We start from the raw sequence: 16,611 nt of genomic DNA, 5'->3' as shown, positions 1-16,611 counted from the left end.
AAATGCATCTCTGGGTTATTTGTGGGGCCTGCCTGGTGTTTTTACATGAGTAGAATATGTGCTTTTATTTAAAATGCATCTCTGGGTTATTTGTGGGGCATAGGAATTCGTTCACCCCCCCCCCCAATATAGTCTGCCCCACCCCCCAGGTCTGAGGGACAGTGGACCAGCCCCCTGCTGAAAAAGTTTGCTGACCCCTGCTCTAGAGGTTAGACTACTGCCATATGTTACATGTGGGATTGCCTTTGAAATCATCAAGAAGGCAACCAAAATCAGAAAATTGAGGTACCTTCCGTAAGAGAAAAGGAACATTTTAATGTTGAGGAAAAAGAGGACTAAGAGGAGACAAGGCAAAAGGTCTTATTCAGTGTAGTGCTACACGGGATAAGCATGAACAAGGCCTGCTTGCGCAGTGAGACTTCCCCTCTCCGGCCCCTGTGCCCCCTGGAACCTGTTCTGGGTCTTTCCCCAACCTTCCAGAGAAGATTTAGGGGACACAGGGAGAGGAGAGGAGGGAAAGTCCCGTTGTGCAGACAGACCTTGTTTTGTGCATGCAGCAACTTAGCTGCATCTCGCCCAAAGCCTTGATATGGAAAAGTGTACAGAGAAAAGGTCCCTCCTTTTATCATCATACTAGAACTCAATGGATTTATTGGCAGCAGATCGAGGGAAGTCAAAATAACATACTCTTCACACAATACAGCCACCTGATGGAATGGTGGTGGCCACCACCTTAGATGTCTTTAAAGGGGGTTAGACACATTCATGGAAGTTGGGTCTATCAGTGATTAAGTAGCCTCCATGTTCAGAGAAAGGATTGCCCTCAGCAAAAGTGGCTGGGGCCAACCAGAGGAGATGCCTATAGCCTTCAAGGCCTGCTGAAGGATTTGATGGAGTCATCTGCTTGGCCTCTGTGAACGAGGCAAGACTTTTGGTCGGATCCAGGTGGATTGTTCTCATATCCAGGATCGGGTTTGGTTTGACGAAAATAAAAATTACTAGCATCTTATTAAATGAGAAGGTTGATATGGTTCAAAGCAGGATACATTGCTAACATTTAACTTTGGATATTGCCACCCTACATGGTTTGTTTGTCACATTACTAGGCTGATGGTTTGTTTAAAGTGAAAACATAACTGAGTAGCAATGGGCTTTGAAATACAGAGTTAATGTGTAATGAACACTCACATTTCTAACAGCAAAATCTTTAAGATTTCGGAGCACAGAGCATGAGCCAGTCAAAATTAAGCACTTTCAAATTCCACTGAGCCTGGAAAAGAGCAGCTTCTTTTAAGCCTACCCTGTCTGTCGAAGAATTATTGCATCATAACTGTGCAATGAATGACTGAAGCTCGATGGCTGTTCCAGACATTCTAAATACTCTGCCTACAGAAAGTCCAAGGCTACTGATGCCTAAGTATTGGAAAAAGATTGACTGCCCTTTACCTTTGTGCAGATTGTTTTCATACTGTGCAGTCTATCAAGTGACTCTTGAGGATTTCCGAGGTACTGCTGAAGTTCAGCATGCAAAATCCTCATGGAAAAAGGAACCATGGAACCTAGAATGGTAACAAAATGGATGGATTGCAATTATTGTAGTTATTGGTACGATCCACATCTATCACAGGCATATGCTCTCTGCATTTACTCAAGATAAGGTTATGTCTCTCTGGAGACATGATATATACAGGCCTGAAACAAACCTTAGCGTGGAATAGCAAGCTGTAGATTTTTGGACAGCTGCCCACCCCACTTCCTGCACTCCGTCACCCTTCTTCATTGTTGCTCTTAATGAATTGTTTGCCTAGTATCTGTCCCTAAAATTTCAAGATGTAAGTTATCTGAGGAAGTGATGAGCAAATGAAACCAGACCAGTGTTCAGCTGTGGTCTCCATTTTATCTGTGCAACTAAGTGCAATTTGAGTTCTATTTACTCACTTTTTTGTGAGGGCCTGAATGCAAACCTAATAAGGTTTCTGAGTTCTACACATCCGTATGTGGCTGCCAGCCATTGTGATTTTACTATTAATTGAAGAATCATTAGTCACTTTAGGCCTACAAGGGTCATTAGAAGTCATTTAAGTATTTTCCTTTAGGGAAACCAGGTCTTGTTGTACTTGAAATATTCCTAACAGGTACTGCGTCTCATTTTTTAAAAGGTTTGAGCTTTTTCTTGGATGTCATAGAATCAATGAGTTGGAAGGAACCATGGGAGTCATCTAGCCCAACCCCCTGCAATGCAGGTCTAATGATTCCTTTACACAATGTTTTAGAACCCAAATTTACAAAACATGAAACTTTAAGGCTTAGAAAACAAATGAAAGTATTCCTTATACAGTAACAATCCAATATACTTTTGCAAGGAGAATCCCTCTGTTAGGAAAACACCAAATTGTCTAGTAGCCCAGGGTCTTTCCTGCTGACCTATGATCTGTGCAATGCTTTCTTAACTACTTCAAATAACTTTATTCCTCTGTTTTGTATCCCCATCATTTGTTCTTCTTGTCCTTCGTGGCTGTTGCTCTAAAGCCACAGTTTTCAGGTCTTATTACAGCACCTGGGCTGCTCACAATCCACTCCTTTTCAGACCTACTGAGTATAAAAGCTTCACTCCACAGACAGATGGATAGTCACCATGCCACAGAGAGAAAAATATGACTTCACTAGCCCTGAGAATGGTTATTAAGCAAAGTTAATGATCCTACATGCTGCTGCATGGAAGGCCAACTCATTAGCAGAGAGGTTAGTGTGCAATGGAAATCCATATCGCAATCAGAAAGATGTAGCACCAGAGCTAATCCCACAGCTTCATTTTAGAAGTGGCAAATAAAGTTGGCAGCCAACCAGCACTGAAGTCAATTTCTTACAAAATGGGAGTTACTACTTGGCTCACTTCAGATTTGGGGGGTGGAATCTTACTTTCTCACAGCATCTACACCATGAATCCTGGACAGCACAGGAATGGGAGCGACGTGCATGAGGAACAGGCCCAAGCTCTGCTACTTCAGAGCCTGGGAGTTTGAATTTATTTATTTTTAAGAAGGTCAAGAGTTGAAGGTGCAATGCATTCAGAGGTAGGCTGGTTTCCCCCACTTTGGTCTTGGAAAAGATGGTTTTTCTTTCTCTCATTCCTCAGTTACATCCCAACTAGGCAAAAATACCAGGACTTTTACTTTCATAGTAAAATTTTAAGTACAGTTTTAAACCAGAGATACTGATAGCTTCCTTTATGATTTTGCTAAAGTATGTTGTCCCTTGCACTGTAGGACAAAAATCTTGTTTGCTTATGAAAATGCAGTGCTATTTAGTGAGGGGGAAAGTCGGTTAACGCTGTGTCAAAATATCTGGATTTAGATGTGTAACTTTTGCTCAAATAGCATTGGCAAATTTAACTTTAGAATGAGACAAATGCACACATAGAATCACAGAAATGTAGGGTTGGAAGGTACCCCGGGGATCATCTAGTCCCGAGGTTTCCCAAACTTGGGTCTCCAGATGTTGTTGGACTACAACACCCATTATCCATAAGGAACAGTGGCCAGGGATGATGGGAATTGTAGTCCAAAAAACAACCAGGGACCCAAGTTTGGGAAACCCTGATCTAGACCAACCCCTTACACGGTAGCATCACAGCAAGAAAAGAAAAGAAAAGAAAAGCTAATCACCACTTTAAAAAGGCTTGACACTGATAACATGTTTCTTCACTGATGCCCCAGGACAGAAAGAGGCAATACTGATCACAAATTCCCTTAGTTCCTCTTATTTATTTATTTATTATGGTTATTTATATCCTACTTTCCAGGATACGCATCCTTCCAAGGTAATAAAATTGCAGCCACACAATTAAATCATAACTGTTCATTTCCATTCTTTCCACAGGGCAGCGGATAGTAGGCGGCCCTGCCAGGAAGGGAAAGTCCTTCCGGAACAGCCTCTGAGGTGGTCTCCACATCACTGCAGCAGAGCGAGAGATTGGGAACCGGGCTACTCCATCAGCTCCACTGAGAGACCAGGTACATGTGACAGTTCCTGCTCCTGAACTGGCTATTATTTAGGCTATGGTAGGCTATTGTTTAAAAATATACGCCACCTATTTTGTACCAAATATTGACACCCAGCCCCAAAATAAATAAAAAAGACTGCAAGACAAAGTTATCCATATATAAACTATATAATATTAAAATTTTAACCACAAATAATGTGTACTTATACTGTCCTTCTGCGGCCTGTTCATTTATTTATTTTGAATATTATTTTCAATTTTGCACTGACAGATTTCTAATATTATCTGATTTAAAAGCATAACGAAAGGATTAGGCTACTGCAAATGAGTTTTGTGGTTCTGGAATAATTTTGAAAAACCCAAGGGGGGGGGGGAAACCTGTTTTCTGTCACACCCCTAGCATATGGGGAAATATATGTGTGTGTGTGTGTGTGTGTGTGTGTATATATATATATATGTGTGTGTGTGTGTGTGCGCATGTCTGTATACACACACACACACACACACACACACACCTAGCATCCAAAAGCAGACTCCTTCAAAATGAGGAATAATCATCACCTCTGAATAGCTGCAGGAGAAAAACACAAAGGAGCACAGGAGAGGTAATGAAAAGTTAGGGAAAGTCCTTTGAGAAGGTAGATGATTGCGAACCTTTCGTGTCAAAAATCTGCAAGGCAACCATGTTGGCAGGAAAGTTTAGGGACATTAAGGGCTCTAGAAGCTGCTCAGTCAAGTTTCACAGAGAGCACTGAAGAGCCACAGAGACAGAAAGACCAAGTCCTAATAGGACACTTCTGAATCCACCATAAAGACCCAACAGCCTTGCTTGGTCTGCTCTCCCTACAACCGTTGTATAACTTATCAGGCTGGAGGTAAGACTGTTTGTACTGTGAGTTATTGCTTGATTGCTTGCTGAGTGAATGTAGCTGGGGTGGAGTTGTGGCCCAAGACTTGCCTTACTTTCACAGCAGGCCCTGTCCTGAAATGAGCGACTACAAAGGGGTTTGCCATTTTTTGGAGGGGGTTTGTGTGTGTCACATTAGGGTGATACAGGGGCAGGGTCACCCTGCGCTGTCAGCCAGGATACAGAAGTGCAGGCTGCCTGAGAGAGCTTTTCAATCAAAATTTTGGTCAAAACAGCAAGACTTTGCATTTGTGGCATGATGACACGGCCACGTTGAACTTTCTTCCAGCTTCAAATTAAAAAGCCAGGACAAAAAGAGGTTAATAATGGAGAGCCCATTCCCACAGAAAATGGAAATCTAGTTGTTGTAATGAACAAACAAGGAAACAGGTAACATGAAAGCCTGCCTAATTAATCATAAACAGAAGCAGTCCTCATATGCTCATGAGGGCAGATTTAAAAGCAGGACAATGCCTTATAGCTCACCTGTGAGTTTCTGACAGCGTGACAGACTCTGTGATAACCAGGATTATGAACTATGAAAGTGTGTATCTTTATTGGGGAGGTTGGGGGGAGAGAATCACACTGAGGAGTCTTATATAAACAAGGTGCATTGGTTAGTCACAGCATTCTAGAAGAATTATGCACACCTACAGGTTTCTCACAGTGGTAATAACCCCTCTTCAGAATAAATTTCCACAGTTCCTGAAGTCTTTGAGAAGTTTTAAGCAAGGGCTGGGTTATTTCTGCACCATGCGAAACATGTAGGACATCTCTAACCCCGTTAAGCAGTTAACTATGTCTGCAAGTCAGTGTTTATTATAATGGACAAATGCATGATGGCATAATGCTTCTGCATAATGTGTATCTATTGTAAAGCCAATAAGTGAGGGGTATGAACAGGCTGAGAAGTATGTGCAGGTTAAGCATCCTGCTGCGACACAGTCCCTTTCAGACGTTAAGAGCTGTGCTTCTCGTAATGTCTGAAGCTACCCTTAAGGAGACGGCAAAATATCCATCATTCTTATGGACCCCCCACTCATCAAAACATGGCAGCAAGTTAGTGCAATCCAATATTTTGTGCAGCAGAAATAAGGTGGGGTTACCCGAGGTCTGGGATGCATAAACGTGTGCTCTAAACTAGGACAAGATTTTCACAAAGGGGAATGGGTCAGATAAAGTAGTAAAAGAAAATTAAAAAAAAAAAACAAATTGAGGAGAATGCAGCTCTTTTTCATGGCATGTTATGTGGAGTTAAAAGAAATAACAGACACACATAAGGAAAACGACCAACCAAAACGTTACAGCCAACATGTATAGGATACTTTGCAGCTAAAATCCTATGGTTAGAAACCAAGACATACAAACAACAAAATCAGATTTCCATGAGCACACACAGACCCCTCCACAAAAAAATCCCTGTCCTTATTTTAGTACTCAATGTTCTAAGACATGCAAACAAGAAAATCAGATTTCCATGAGCACAAACAAACAAACAAACAAAAAATCCCTGTCCTTATTTTAGTACTCAACGTTCTTATGTAAGGAACTAATGAATAGCCTAGGAAAATAAGGTAAGCAAAACTGTTGACTTGGTCAACAATCTGGGTGGAGACAACTGGGAGTTACCACGCGGGAGCACGATATGCATAGAGTTGTATTTGTTCTTTTTTTAAAAGGCTTTAGGCAAATCCTACGTCATGTGGGAACTAAAGATTCCAAGGCAAGGAGAAAGATGACGGAAGTCAAACTGGGCTGCAGAGGTGAGGGTACAACATTAAGCAATGGGTGGTATTCAGGAAAGTAGGAACAAGGGAGACAAAGAGCAACAGAGGAAGAACAGAAGATGTTGAGCAATGATTGCACTGGCAGAAAAAAGAAACAGAGAGAAATAATACTTGGGAGGCAGTATTTCCCTGGGCTGTAGCAATTATATAGCATCAGTATCAAGAACACAGAACTCACTGGGCAGAGCTCGGAATAGCTGCTGGGTTTACAAAACAGAAAAGTGTATGAAAAACATCGAGAAAGCAATGTAATTATAGGATGGAAAGAACTTTAGCCATAAGGATCTCCAGTGCGGAATTCTTCATCTTGAGGAGAAGCATAACACATTCTCCAGCAGGTGTGAAGGTAGCATACTACTATTAGTAAGGCCGCCACTAGAGGGGGAACAAAACACATCCTTCAAGTGGGCCCTGCCAGCTCGCACACTGAAAGCAAAGTATTTTCTGCTATTTCTCCCCCTCGTGTCATAATTACTTTACCGAAACACTGGAACACCTACAGTTGCTTCAACGTTTTAGAAGCATGTGATTTATATCAGTGTTTTTCAACCACTGTTCCGCGGCACACTAGTGTGCCGCGAGATGTTGCCTGGTGTGCCGCGGCAAAAATTGAAAAATTACTTTATATATCAGTGGTGGCGAACCTATGGCACGCGTGCCAGATTTGGCACGCAGAGCCCTCACTGCTAGCACGCGCACCATCGGCCCATCTGTGCTGCTGTTGTTGTTTTTTCCCCAGGCTTGCGTCCACTGTTGCCTGCTTGCACTCGCTGGGGCTGCTGGCCACGCAGAGCCGCCTCTCCCGGCGGAGCTGCGCCCAGGGTGCGAAGGCAGCGGCGGCTTGCCTCGCTGCCGGCGCGCCTGGCAAGGCGAGCAGTGCTAAATCCACCCTCTCGAGCAAGAAGGCAGCCCGGGCCCCGGATCAAGCAGGCGCCAAGGCCGGCGGGAGGCAGCCCGGTGGCGAGCCAAGCAAAGGCAGGAAGGGCAAGCGATGCGCCTCCTTGGCCCCGCCGGGTTCCCTGGCCCCGCCGGGTTCCCTGGCACCGGCCGCTGGGCTGGGCAGCGGATCCGGCGCCAGGATCAGCCACATGGACAGCAGCTCCGACCTGTCCGACTGCCCGTCCGAGCCGCTCTCCGACGAGCAGAGGCTGGCTCAGGCCGCCAGCAGCGATGCGGAATCCAGCACCGGCTCCAGCGATCGGGAACGCGAGCAGCCGCAGCTAGCGCCCGCTCTGCCCCCGGGGCCAGGCGTCGCCCCTCAGCCTGCCTCGCCTTCTTCGAGCGCCACCAGCAAAGGGCCGGCAGCGTACCGCCCCCCATAGCGACGCCCCTGCGGGTGGGCTCCCGCCTGCGGGGACTGCGGCTTGCTGGAGAGGCTGGGGAATTTGGGGTGCACCGGCGGGGGCTTGGCAGAAGCTGCCCGGGCGTGGAGGTCTTTGAGGAAAGGTTTGGCTGGGGAAGGAGCTCGGTGGAGCCCCTTCTTCTCGGCGAAGGAGTGGTGCAGGCTCTGCGGCGACTTCAGAGGCTCGCCGAGGCTGGTGCCATTCAAAGTCTCCATAGTCCCGGCTGCCTAAGAAGACGCCAGGGAGGGGCGGACACTTGAGGCTCCTCGAGCCCTTCCCGAGCGCAGGAGTGTGAGTGGCGAAGGCAACGGTCCTCCCGGCAGAGCCCCGCAGCAACAGCGCCTTCCTCTAGTTTTCGCCTTTGCTCTCTCATCACTCCTGCTTCCTCCTTGCCCGCCACAAAGCTCACACTTTTTCCTCGGTCTGATTCAGCAAGACGGGCTCTCCTCCACCCCTCGGTCAGAAAACACAAACACACACAAAGCACAATCGGTGGCAATCTTCTCCCCCCCCCCCCCCCGATCTTTCCAATCCGCTCGATGCAGCTCACGGTAACGTTGCACCCTGCAACATCGACTCCCTTCCCCCCCAAAAGCCCAGCAGCTTTGGGGCGCCCCCCCAAAAGCAAAGCAACTTTTGTGCACCCCCCCAAAACTCCAAAACTTTGGTCGGCAGCTCCCCCCAAAAAAGCTCAACAAGTTTGAGCACTTTGTGATAAATAAGTGGTTTTTGGTTTACAGTTTGGGCACTCGGTCTCTAAAAGGTTCGCCACCACTGTTTTTAACATTTCTAATGGTGGTGTGCCTCGTGATTTTTTTCATGAAACAAGTGTGCCTTTGCCCAAAAAAGGTTGAAAAACACTGATTTATATATACAAAGAAGAAGAAGAAGAAAAAGCAAACCTGGAAAATGTTTTCTTTTCTTTTTTTAAACCAATCTCTTGAAGCAAAAGGAATACATTTAAGTCCTTGTAAAAGATGGGAGAGGGTGGAATGATAGAGCCTTTTAAAGCCACATGACAGCTGCCACATTCCAAAAGGTAGATTTCCCCCCCCCCCCCCAACGCAGGTGACCACGGCAGGGTAATCGTAATTCCCACACCTATGCTGGAAATCCTTTGATTGAGCGATGAAGGTGGTCCTCTTCGGACCCTGCCAATCGTATGCTGGCTCAGGAGCACTGCTGGTGCCTGTGACAGCCTCAAGGAGATGGAGCTAGCCTGTGAGGGTAGAATTACCCTTGACAGAAGGAAAGAGGACTTCCTCTAGTTAGAACCACTACACCAACTCAATGATATCTAGCATTTCCAAAGAACAAGCAATCGTTGGAGAATTTAAGGCTTGAAAAGACCTGAAGGGCAGCAATATCCTATCCTAAAGCTACGCTTACTATCAAAATTAACCTTTGCTTTCTCGTCAAATTGCCTTCGCAGGGCAGGTAGCCTGACAGCAACCGCCTACTAGAACTAAAAAAAAAAAAAAGCATTACAAGCAAAATGAACAAAATCCATACCTTGAAATAGTCACTTAAGACAGGCAATTGGCAGTGGGGGGGGGGGAATCTTTAGGGTGAGCAGGACAGAATAGAAAATTTAAGTAAACAAGATCTAATTGCATCTCTGTAATGAAGTAGATACACAGGCAATTGTCACACAGGTTAATGTACAATATCTGGTGCTTCCTCCTCCCCAAGGACGAGGAACATCACATTTGAATGGCAGGATGTGTTTGCCATAAAGACAGGAGTATATGGATGCTGGGGTGTACACTGGGATGTGTTCATCGGCTGTTATGTTCTGCATGGGGTCGGGATGTGTACAAGAACTGGAATCTGGCTCCTACAAGACTAAATACTAGATGAGGAATGTGAATGGGCACTAAGATTTTGCACAGACATTAAGCCAGACCTATGGACTGCACACTGCATGGCATGTAAGGTAGGTTATGAAGAGCTAGCTGTATTTTAATTAACAAAAGTAGATGCCACAGAAAGAGCTGTGGGAATCTAGTTGGAGAAAGGGAATGAGAGAAAGTGAAAAATACGTGGTGTGTCAATAAAAGTTGGCAGTTTAAGTTGGAAAACTCAGACTCACACAAATATGGACTATAAAAGAGGCAGAATTTATCCAGAATGGAAAAGTTACTTTGGAGTAAAAAGAAAAGCATTTAATAAGTCTAGTTGCATAGAAGCCAAGGACAAAGTAGTACCAGAAATGTTAACAGACATCCATGGAAATTCATAACATTTCCAGACTGAAATTCACATGCTGTTCAGAAATGAAATGCATTTCATTTCATTCAATGAATATTTTGAATTGATCCAAATTACACACATGAATTAAATGAAATGTATTTTATACCACTTTCATAACCATTATTTATTTGTATCTCGACACATTTGATTGCAAAGTGCATTTTAATTGCCTAATTCGTTTAACTATTGTGAATCAAAATGAGATAGATAAATCAAAGATTTTACAGTTATGCTTGTTACACCAAAAAATGAAAAGAAAAATTAGCAACCATCAGCATATTATCATAGATGACGGTTACTGCGCAGTAGATAAAATATATGTATGATTTATGTTTATTTTATCATTTAAATTAGCTGTTTAACGACACAGATTCATTTTTCTTTTTCAATACAGTTTATTTCAAGGCAGACTCTTAGGTATGCCCTTTCTACCTCTTAGGCCATCAAGATAGCGTAGCCCTCAAATATGAACAAAGGAAGGGTGATGGCCTTTTCCAAGCTTTGATCTAATGCACCTGCCATTTCCTATTATAGGAAGATCAGATGGATCCCTGCATTATCTGATTTTTGATCTGATTATAGATATAAATTCCTTAAGAAGCTAGATAGGTAAGGGGTTAAAATATATCTCTCATCTTCAGTATGCTTAGTCTTGGACTATTCTGCAAATCTAAAGCCTTCATCTTTTACTCTTAGCAATTTTGTAGCTCAGTTAGCTCAGTACAGACATAATGCTACACCATAGTTAGTGCTAAACATGTCATTGCCTTAGCAATAAGAAAACACCAGCAAAACTTCATTCTAAATTTACAAGCAGAGACTAGGGAGCTAGGTGACATTAACAACATAGTTTGGACATACCGGTAACACTTCATCTAATTTTTTTTTATAAATAAAAATGTGTTTATGTTTTTAAATGTGTTTGAAGTCACTTGGAGACTTCTGGATAACAAGTGACAAACAAGTTTAACAAATAACAATATAATTTGGCCTCTGTTTATATAGATAGATAGATAGATAGATAGATAGTGTGTGTGTGTGTATATAATAAACTAGGTCTACTTTCTAAAATGCTTTTGCATACTGCATGTTTGCTATCTTTTACCAAACATGTGCTTTTTTAACAATACAGAACTCAGTTCACTATATTTTGCTTTGAAGAAGTATATTTAGACTCCTTACTACCTGCCACTGTTATGTAAAGTATAACCACTGTGGATCAACTGGAAGAGACTTTCAGCGAACCAGCATGGTCAAAAGACCTTCAAGAAGTTAGGCCACCATTGTGTTGTTTCCGTCTACAAAGTTGTCTTACTCCCTTTAAGGTTGAAAACTTGGGTTTCTTCTTCTAAACTACCGGTATGTAAGGAAACGGACAAAATCCAGCAACATTAAAACCTTGAAACTCCCATTAATGTCAACGGAATATATTTAAGCATGTTCTTAATTCTCTAACTGAAGTCAATGTGATCTAAGCACTCTAATGCCCAACATCCTTAGTATTAGCAGAACAGAATATAAACAGGTTTACCTTTGCGTCCTGGGTATACATGGGGGTAATACTCGTAATATAGATCAGGCTGGTCTAGATTTCCAAATGGTTCAAATTCCATTTCAGCGTTTTGGAAGAGACCCAGTTTCACCAGGAGTGCAAGTCTTACAAACCAAAGCTTGAAAAAGGAAAAAAGGAAAAAGAAAAGGGGGGTGGGTGGGAGAGAGAGAGAGAGAGATCATTTGACAGCGTTTACTGCAAAACGCAAACAAACTTACTTTACTATTAGTTTTCTAATGATGCCTAAAAAGTTGCCTACGATACGTTCGCAGATATCCACATAACAGATGCCTTTGGCCAAAATCAGAAAGCTAAAATAGGTGGTTCTGTCTTCACTTAACTATCTTTATTTTCTGCTCATCTGCCAATGAAATAACAGCACCTAACACCATATAGTTGTACATATTATTTGTTGTTGTTATTATTATTAATTTTGTTGTTGTTGATATTATTATTAATTAATAATATTATTATTAATTGAATTTGTCACCTTTTTATTAAAAGTAACTCCAAGTGACTAACACAAAAACCAACATTAAACTAAAACGAATTAAAAGCTAAAAATGCCTTCATATTTAATTAAGGCAGGTCTAAGACATCCCACTCATTGAAAGAGACCACAGATAATTAAATGCCAAAGGATGGTATCGAAAACTGGACCAGACTGAAATGGATAGAGCTAGGGCAAAACATGCCAATTTGAGGATGGGATGCTCTCATCCAATCCTGATTCCTACATACTGGCTGCCATCACAAGTTGAAAAGAATAACTAATTATTTGCTACAATATTGCTAGCTATTATTATAAGAAATGAATATATTGTTTATGCCTCCAGCTATTCCCACTGACACACACACCCATAAGAGATCTAGAACACAGATTCATCAGTGGAGTTTTCAAGCATTGTGTTATTAGCCACAGCGCCACAAAACATCTTTATAACCCTTGTATCAACTTCACTTGAAACAGAGAAATTGCAATTGCTTTTAAATAAATATCAGCATAAATTATTATTACAATGCTCATAAAAATCTTTGGAACACAACTCTCTAAAGTAAAAAAAAAACCTAGGCAAGTATGCTGCAGAAGAATTTTTAAACTATTTGTTCCCTTACTAAGATCATAATATGCTTTTCGGGGCTAGAATAAGGGCAAAGTATATTCTTCCCCGGGACGTGGGTGGTGCTGTGGTCTAAACCACAGAGCGTAGGGCTTGCCGATCAGAAGGTTGGCGGTTTGAATCCCCACGACGGGGTGAGCTCCCGTTGCTCAGTCCCAGCTCCTGCCAACCTAGGAGTTCAAAAGCACATAAAAATGCAAGGAGATAAATAGGTACCGCTCCGGTGAGAAGGTAAATGGCGTTTCCGTGTGCTGCTATGGTTTGCCAGAAGCGGCCTAGTTAGTGGTCACATGACCTGGAAGCTGTCTGCGGACAAACGCTGGCTCCCTCGGCCTATAGTGCGAGATGTGCGCTGCAACCCCAGAGTCGTCTGCGATTGGACCTAATGGTCAGGGGTACCTTTACCTTTACCTTTATATTCTTCCCCAACATCACAGCAAAGCCAATGGCCTTCCGTTTGCATTACAAATCTCAGCTTTGATTTTAAATAGATCATGCTTGCAGGACTAATCCTGAAAATACAAAGGCAATGCATCTGGAAGGATCTTAAATCTGAGTGGTCAGAATCAGGGTACCTCTAAGTTGTGAACAAGCAATTTCAACTAGTTAGACTGTTAGACTGCAGTTGTGTGTACTCTGTTGATGCAAGTTACGTGCAAAGTCAAATGCATACATTAGCTGCAGGCCTCCAGTTTGTGTTACATTTCCACGAAGATTCTTGTAGTGGAACAAATTACCCACTGCTGCTTTAAAGTGCACATTCAGGAAGTGACAGCAAATAAAAATAGCACTGAAGGATGGCTCTCTTCACCCATTTGTAAAATCGAACCCACAATTTTGCTTGACTGAATGGCAAATGTACCTGCAGAGAGTCTGTTGTATGACTTGTGGGCAGGCCATTTTTGCCATAGCCTTGACCGTGGGCAGTCAGAAGCCGTCCGCATAGGTCAACGGCTGCTCTCCAGTTTTTGCTGCTCTGGGTGGGAGAAAAAAAAAAGAGAATAGGCTAAGTAACAAATAAATTCAGCTGCTAAAAACTTGAAGCTGCTTATTTTGCTTGAAGCAGCTCCAGCTAACCATTAGTAATAATGACAAGGTCAGTAAAGTTAGCCAGTAGGAAGTGGGATGTCATTTGTCAAAACTGCTTGTATAATTAGGCAAAAAGCGAAGCCAGGCATGACTCACAATTTACAATTAGAAGATTGCTAGTGTAAAAGGATACACAATTTATTATGACAGGCCAGATACTATTCCATTCAGAAGCAGTGGTCAGGCTCCATCTGAAATGCGCAACGTTCCTCTCCACCTTCCTAAGTTTCATAACTATTCTCCCCAGATAACACTGCTATTTTATTCTCTTTCTAGGATCCAATTATGTTCCTAATAGTTTTGAATTGATGGCTTCATGAAGGTCATCAATAAATACAGCTTGGTCAAAATGAAATATTTTAGTGAATATAAACAGCTGAGATTTGAAACGTCTAGTCGTTCACCCAGATTTAGCACCAAATGAAATACGGGGGAATTATCAAAACAAGACAGAGAGAGAGAGAAAAAAAACCCTCAAAAATCATGCAAGTGAACTTCTTTCTATGGGCATTTGCTAGACTTTTGTCCGCAGTCCATACATTTTTTATTTAAAAGTGTTTAGTCCTCAAAAACAGACAGATTTTTCAGAAGACACAGCTATGTGTACCCCAGGCTCACAAATGTGTCAAGCCTCAGAGGAATTCCCTCGGGGAAAAACAACTTGTGCCTGTTCTGCTCAAAAGCTAAGATAAAGAATGACTGTTGCTTCTTGTCAGAGCTAAGAGAAAGAATTGTCCGTGTGTGTCCAATACAGCCAGTAAAGAGTGGAATCAAGGACAGTAACTGGGTCGAACTCCTACGACACCACTGAGTAATTCCCTAAAAGTGGCAGTAGTCAGTGACATAAATCAAAAGGAACATCACGAACAGTAGCTTCTCTTTGCCAAACTATTTTCTCCTTGAGTGTAGAAAAGGATACTAAACGGAAGTCCCTCCACCAAGTGCTACTTCTCCAGTCCACTCCAGTCCTATTCTTTACAAATATCCCTGTGGCACAATCCATTTGGAGGGGAAGCAGAAGACCCACGTCACTTATTTATTGACTCATGAAGATGGGAAGATATATCTGTGGTCAAAGAGGACAACTGCTCTTCTGTTGTGTGTTGTGTCCCACTTAAAATCTGACCTAAAATCTGGGGTCTACACGAGATGGTAGATGATGATGATTATCCAAAATGTGCATTTATTTATTTAAAAGATGTGTGGGCTGCTTTTCAAGGACAAGGTTCTCTCTAGGCAGCTTACAGACATATAACTATGAAAATCAGAACTCCTATAATTAATGCAACGCAATGCAATATGTCATACCCATTACAATCAATGTACACGACTAATTCAAGTCCCATTAATTTCAAGAGGTCTTCTCCAAATATACATCCATCCATGCATCATTTGATTTGTATGCTGCCTTTCTGTGGTTAAAACCATGCTCAAATACATAATTGCAAATGTAAGGAAAGTAGCCATAAACAATAATAAAAAGGGCACAACCAAATTGAAACAATTTACACGTAAATCATAATAAGATCTAAAGTAAATAATCAATAACAGCAAAAAAAACCCCCCACCCTAAATAAAACTTCCTAAACAATACACCAGCCCAAGAGTCTGTTCAGCAGCCTTAGCTATTGTCGTTGGAGTCAGTCAGGGACCTGCTCTCTCAGGCCAGGGAACACTATTCCAACGGAGACCACTTGTGCAAATTGGGAGTCAGCCTCAGGAAACCACAAACACTCTCTTCACTTGGCTGGCTTCAGAAGTCCAAACCATAGATCACGGCTATTACTGGGCTCACCTTATGAACTGTGACACACTGTTATCTATAAAGCAAACCAAGAATTTCTTTTCATATGTGCTGCGAGGAAGAGGGGTGGGTGAGAAGAGCAAGAACACCCCTTAAATGATTAAGAACATCCCTTAAATTTTGAACCAGAGAACTTAGTGATGCTAAGTATTTTATTTCAGATGCTGCCATACATGAATAATTCTGAGGAAGCTTTTAAGGGGCCAAAAGTCAACAGTACACTACACTGATTACTGCTTTTTCTACCATAGATGTAGAATCCAGAATTATTATTACTATTTTTTTTAAAAAAAGAGAATTTGTGAAGATAGCTATGTTTCATGTAACTGTGATATTTTGAAAATGTACACCTAGTAACTGTATCACAATCAGATCTATTAATCACATTTTGGATTGGATTGCTCTTTGTGGGTAAAGCCCAATTTCTGCTGAGTTTGCTGGCTTACTATGGTGGAAGAAGAATACCATGCTATTCATTTGTTAAGAATATAGTGTCATGACATTTATTAAAGGTTATTGGGCTACTACTGCATTGGCTGCCTAATGAACTTTCGAGAGAAGGTGGAAGATGCTAATGGAAAAGCAATTGGGAAAAGAGGTTCAACATGTTCAAACTTGGGAAGACAAAATATGGTATCTTCAACTAGTTTACAAGTGTGTGGGTAAGAGGAACAGATCTTGATTTAGACATTGTGCCAGGAGGTACTAACACCGGTGTGCTGTGATTTGGGTTGCTAGAGTGTGTTAGCAGG

At 42.3% G+C, this 16,611-nt stretch overlaps 1 protein-coding gene across 1 annotated transcript in view; it reads right to left on the bottom strand.

Moving 5' to 3' along the window:
• Nucleotides 1–16,611, bottom strand: part of TRAPPC12 (trafficking protein particle complex 12) — a 53,449-nt gene that overhangs the window by 26,092 nt on the left and 10,746 nt on the right. Inside the window, 3 exon segments of the mRNA XM_033143042.1 lie at nucleotides 1,447–1,559; nucleotides 11,825–11,963; nucleotides 13,829–13,942. Of these exon segments, the coding sequence (XP_032998933.1) occupies nucleotides 1,447–1,559; nucleotides 11,825–11,963; nucleotides 13,829–13,942 (366 nt within the window).

The sequence above is a fragment of the Lacerta agilis genome, chromosome 3, assembly GCF_009819535.1.
Source record: "Lacerta agilis isolate rLacAgi1 chromosome 3, rLacAgi1.pri, whole genome shotgun sequence".
Classification (NCBI taxonomy): Eukaryota; Metazoa; Chordata; class Lepidosauria; order Squamata; family Lacertidae; genus Lacerta; species Lacerta agilis.
The sequence above is the reverse complement of the archived record's forward strand: the minus strand, read 5'-3'. Positions and strand labels throughout refer to the sequence as shown.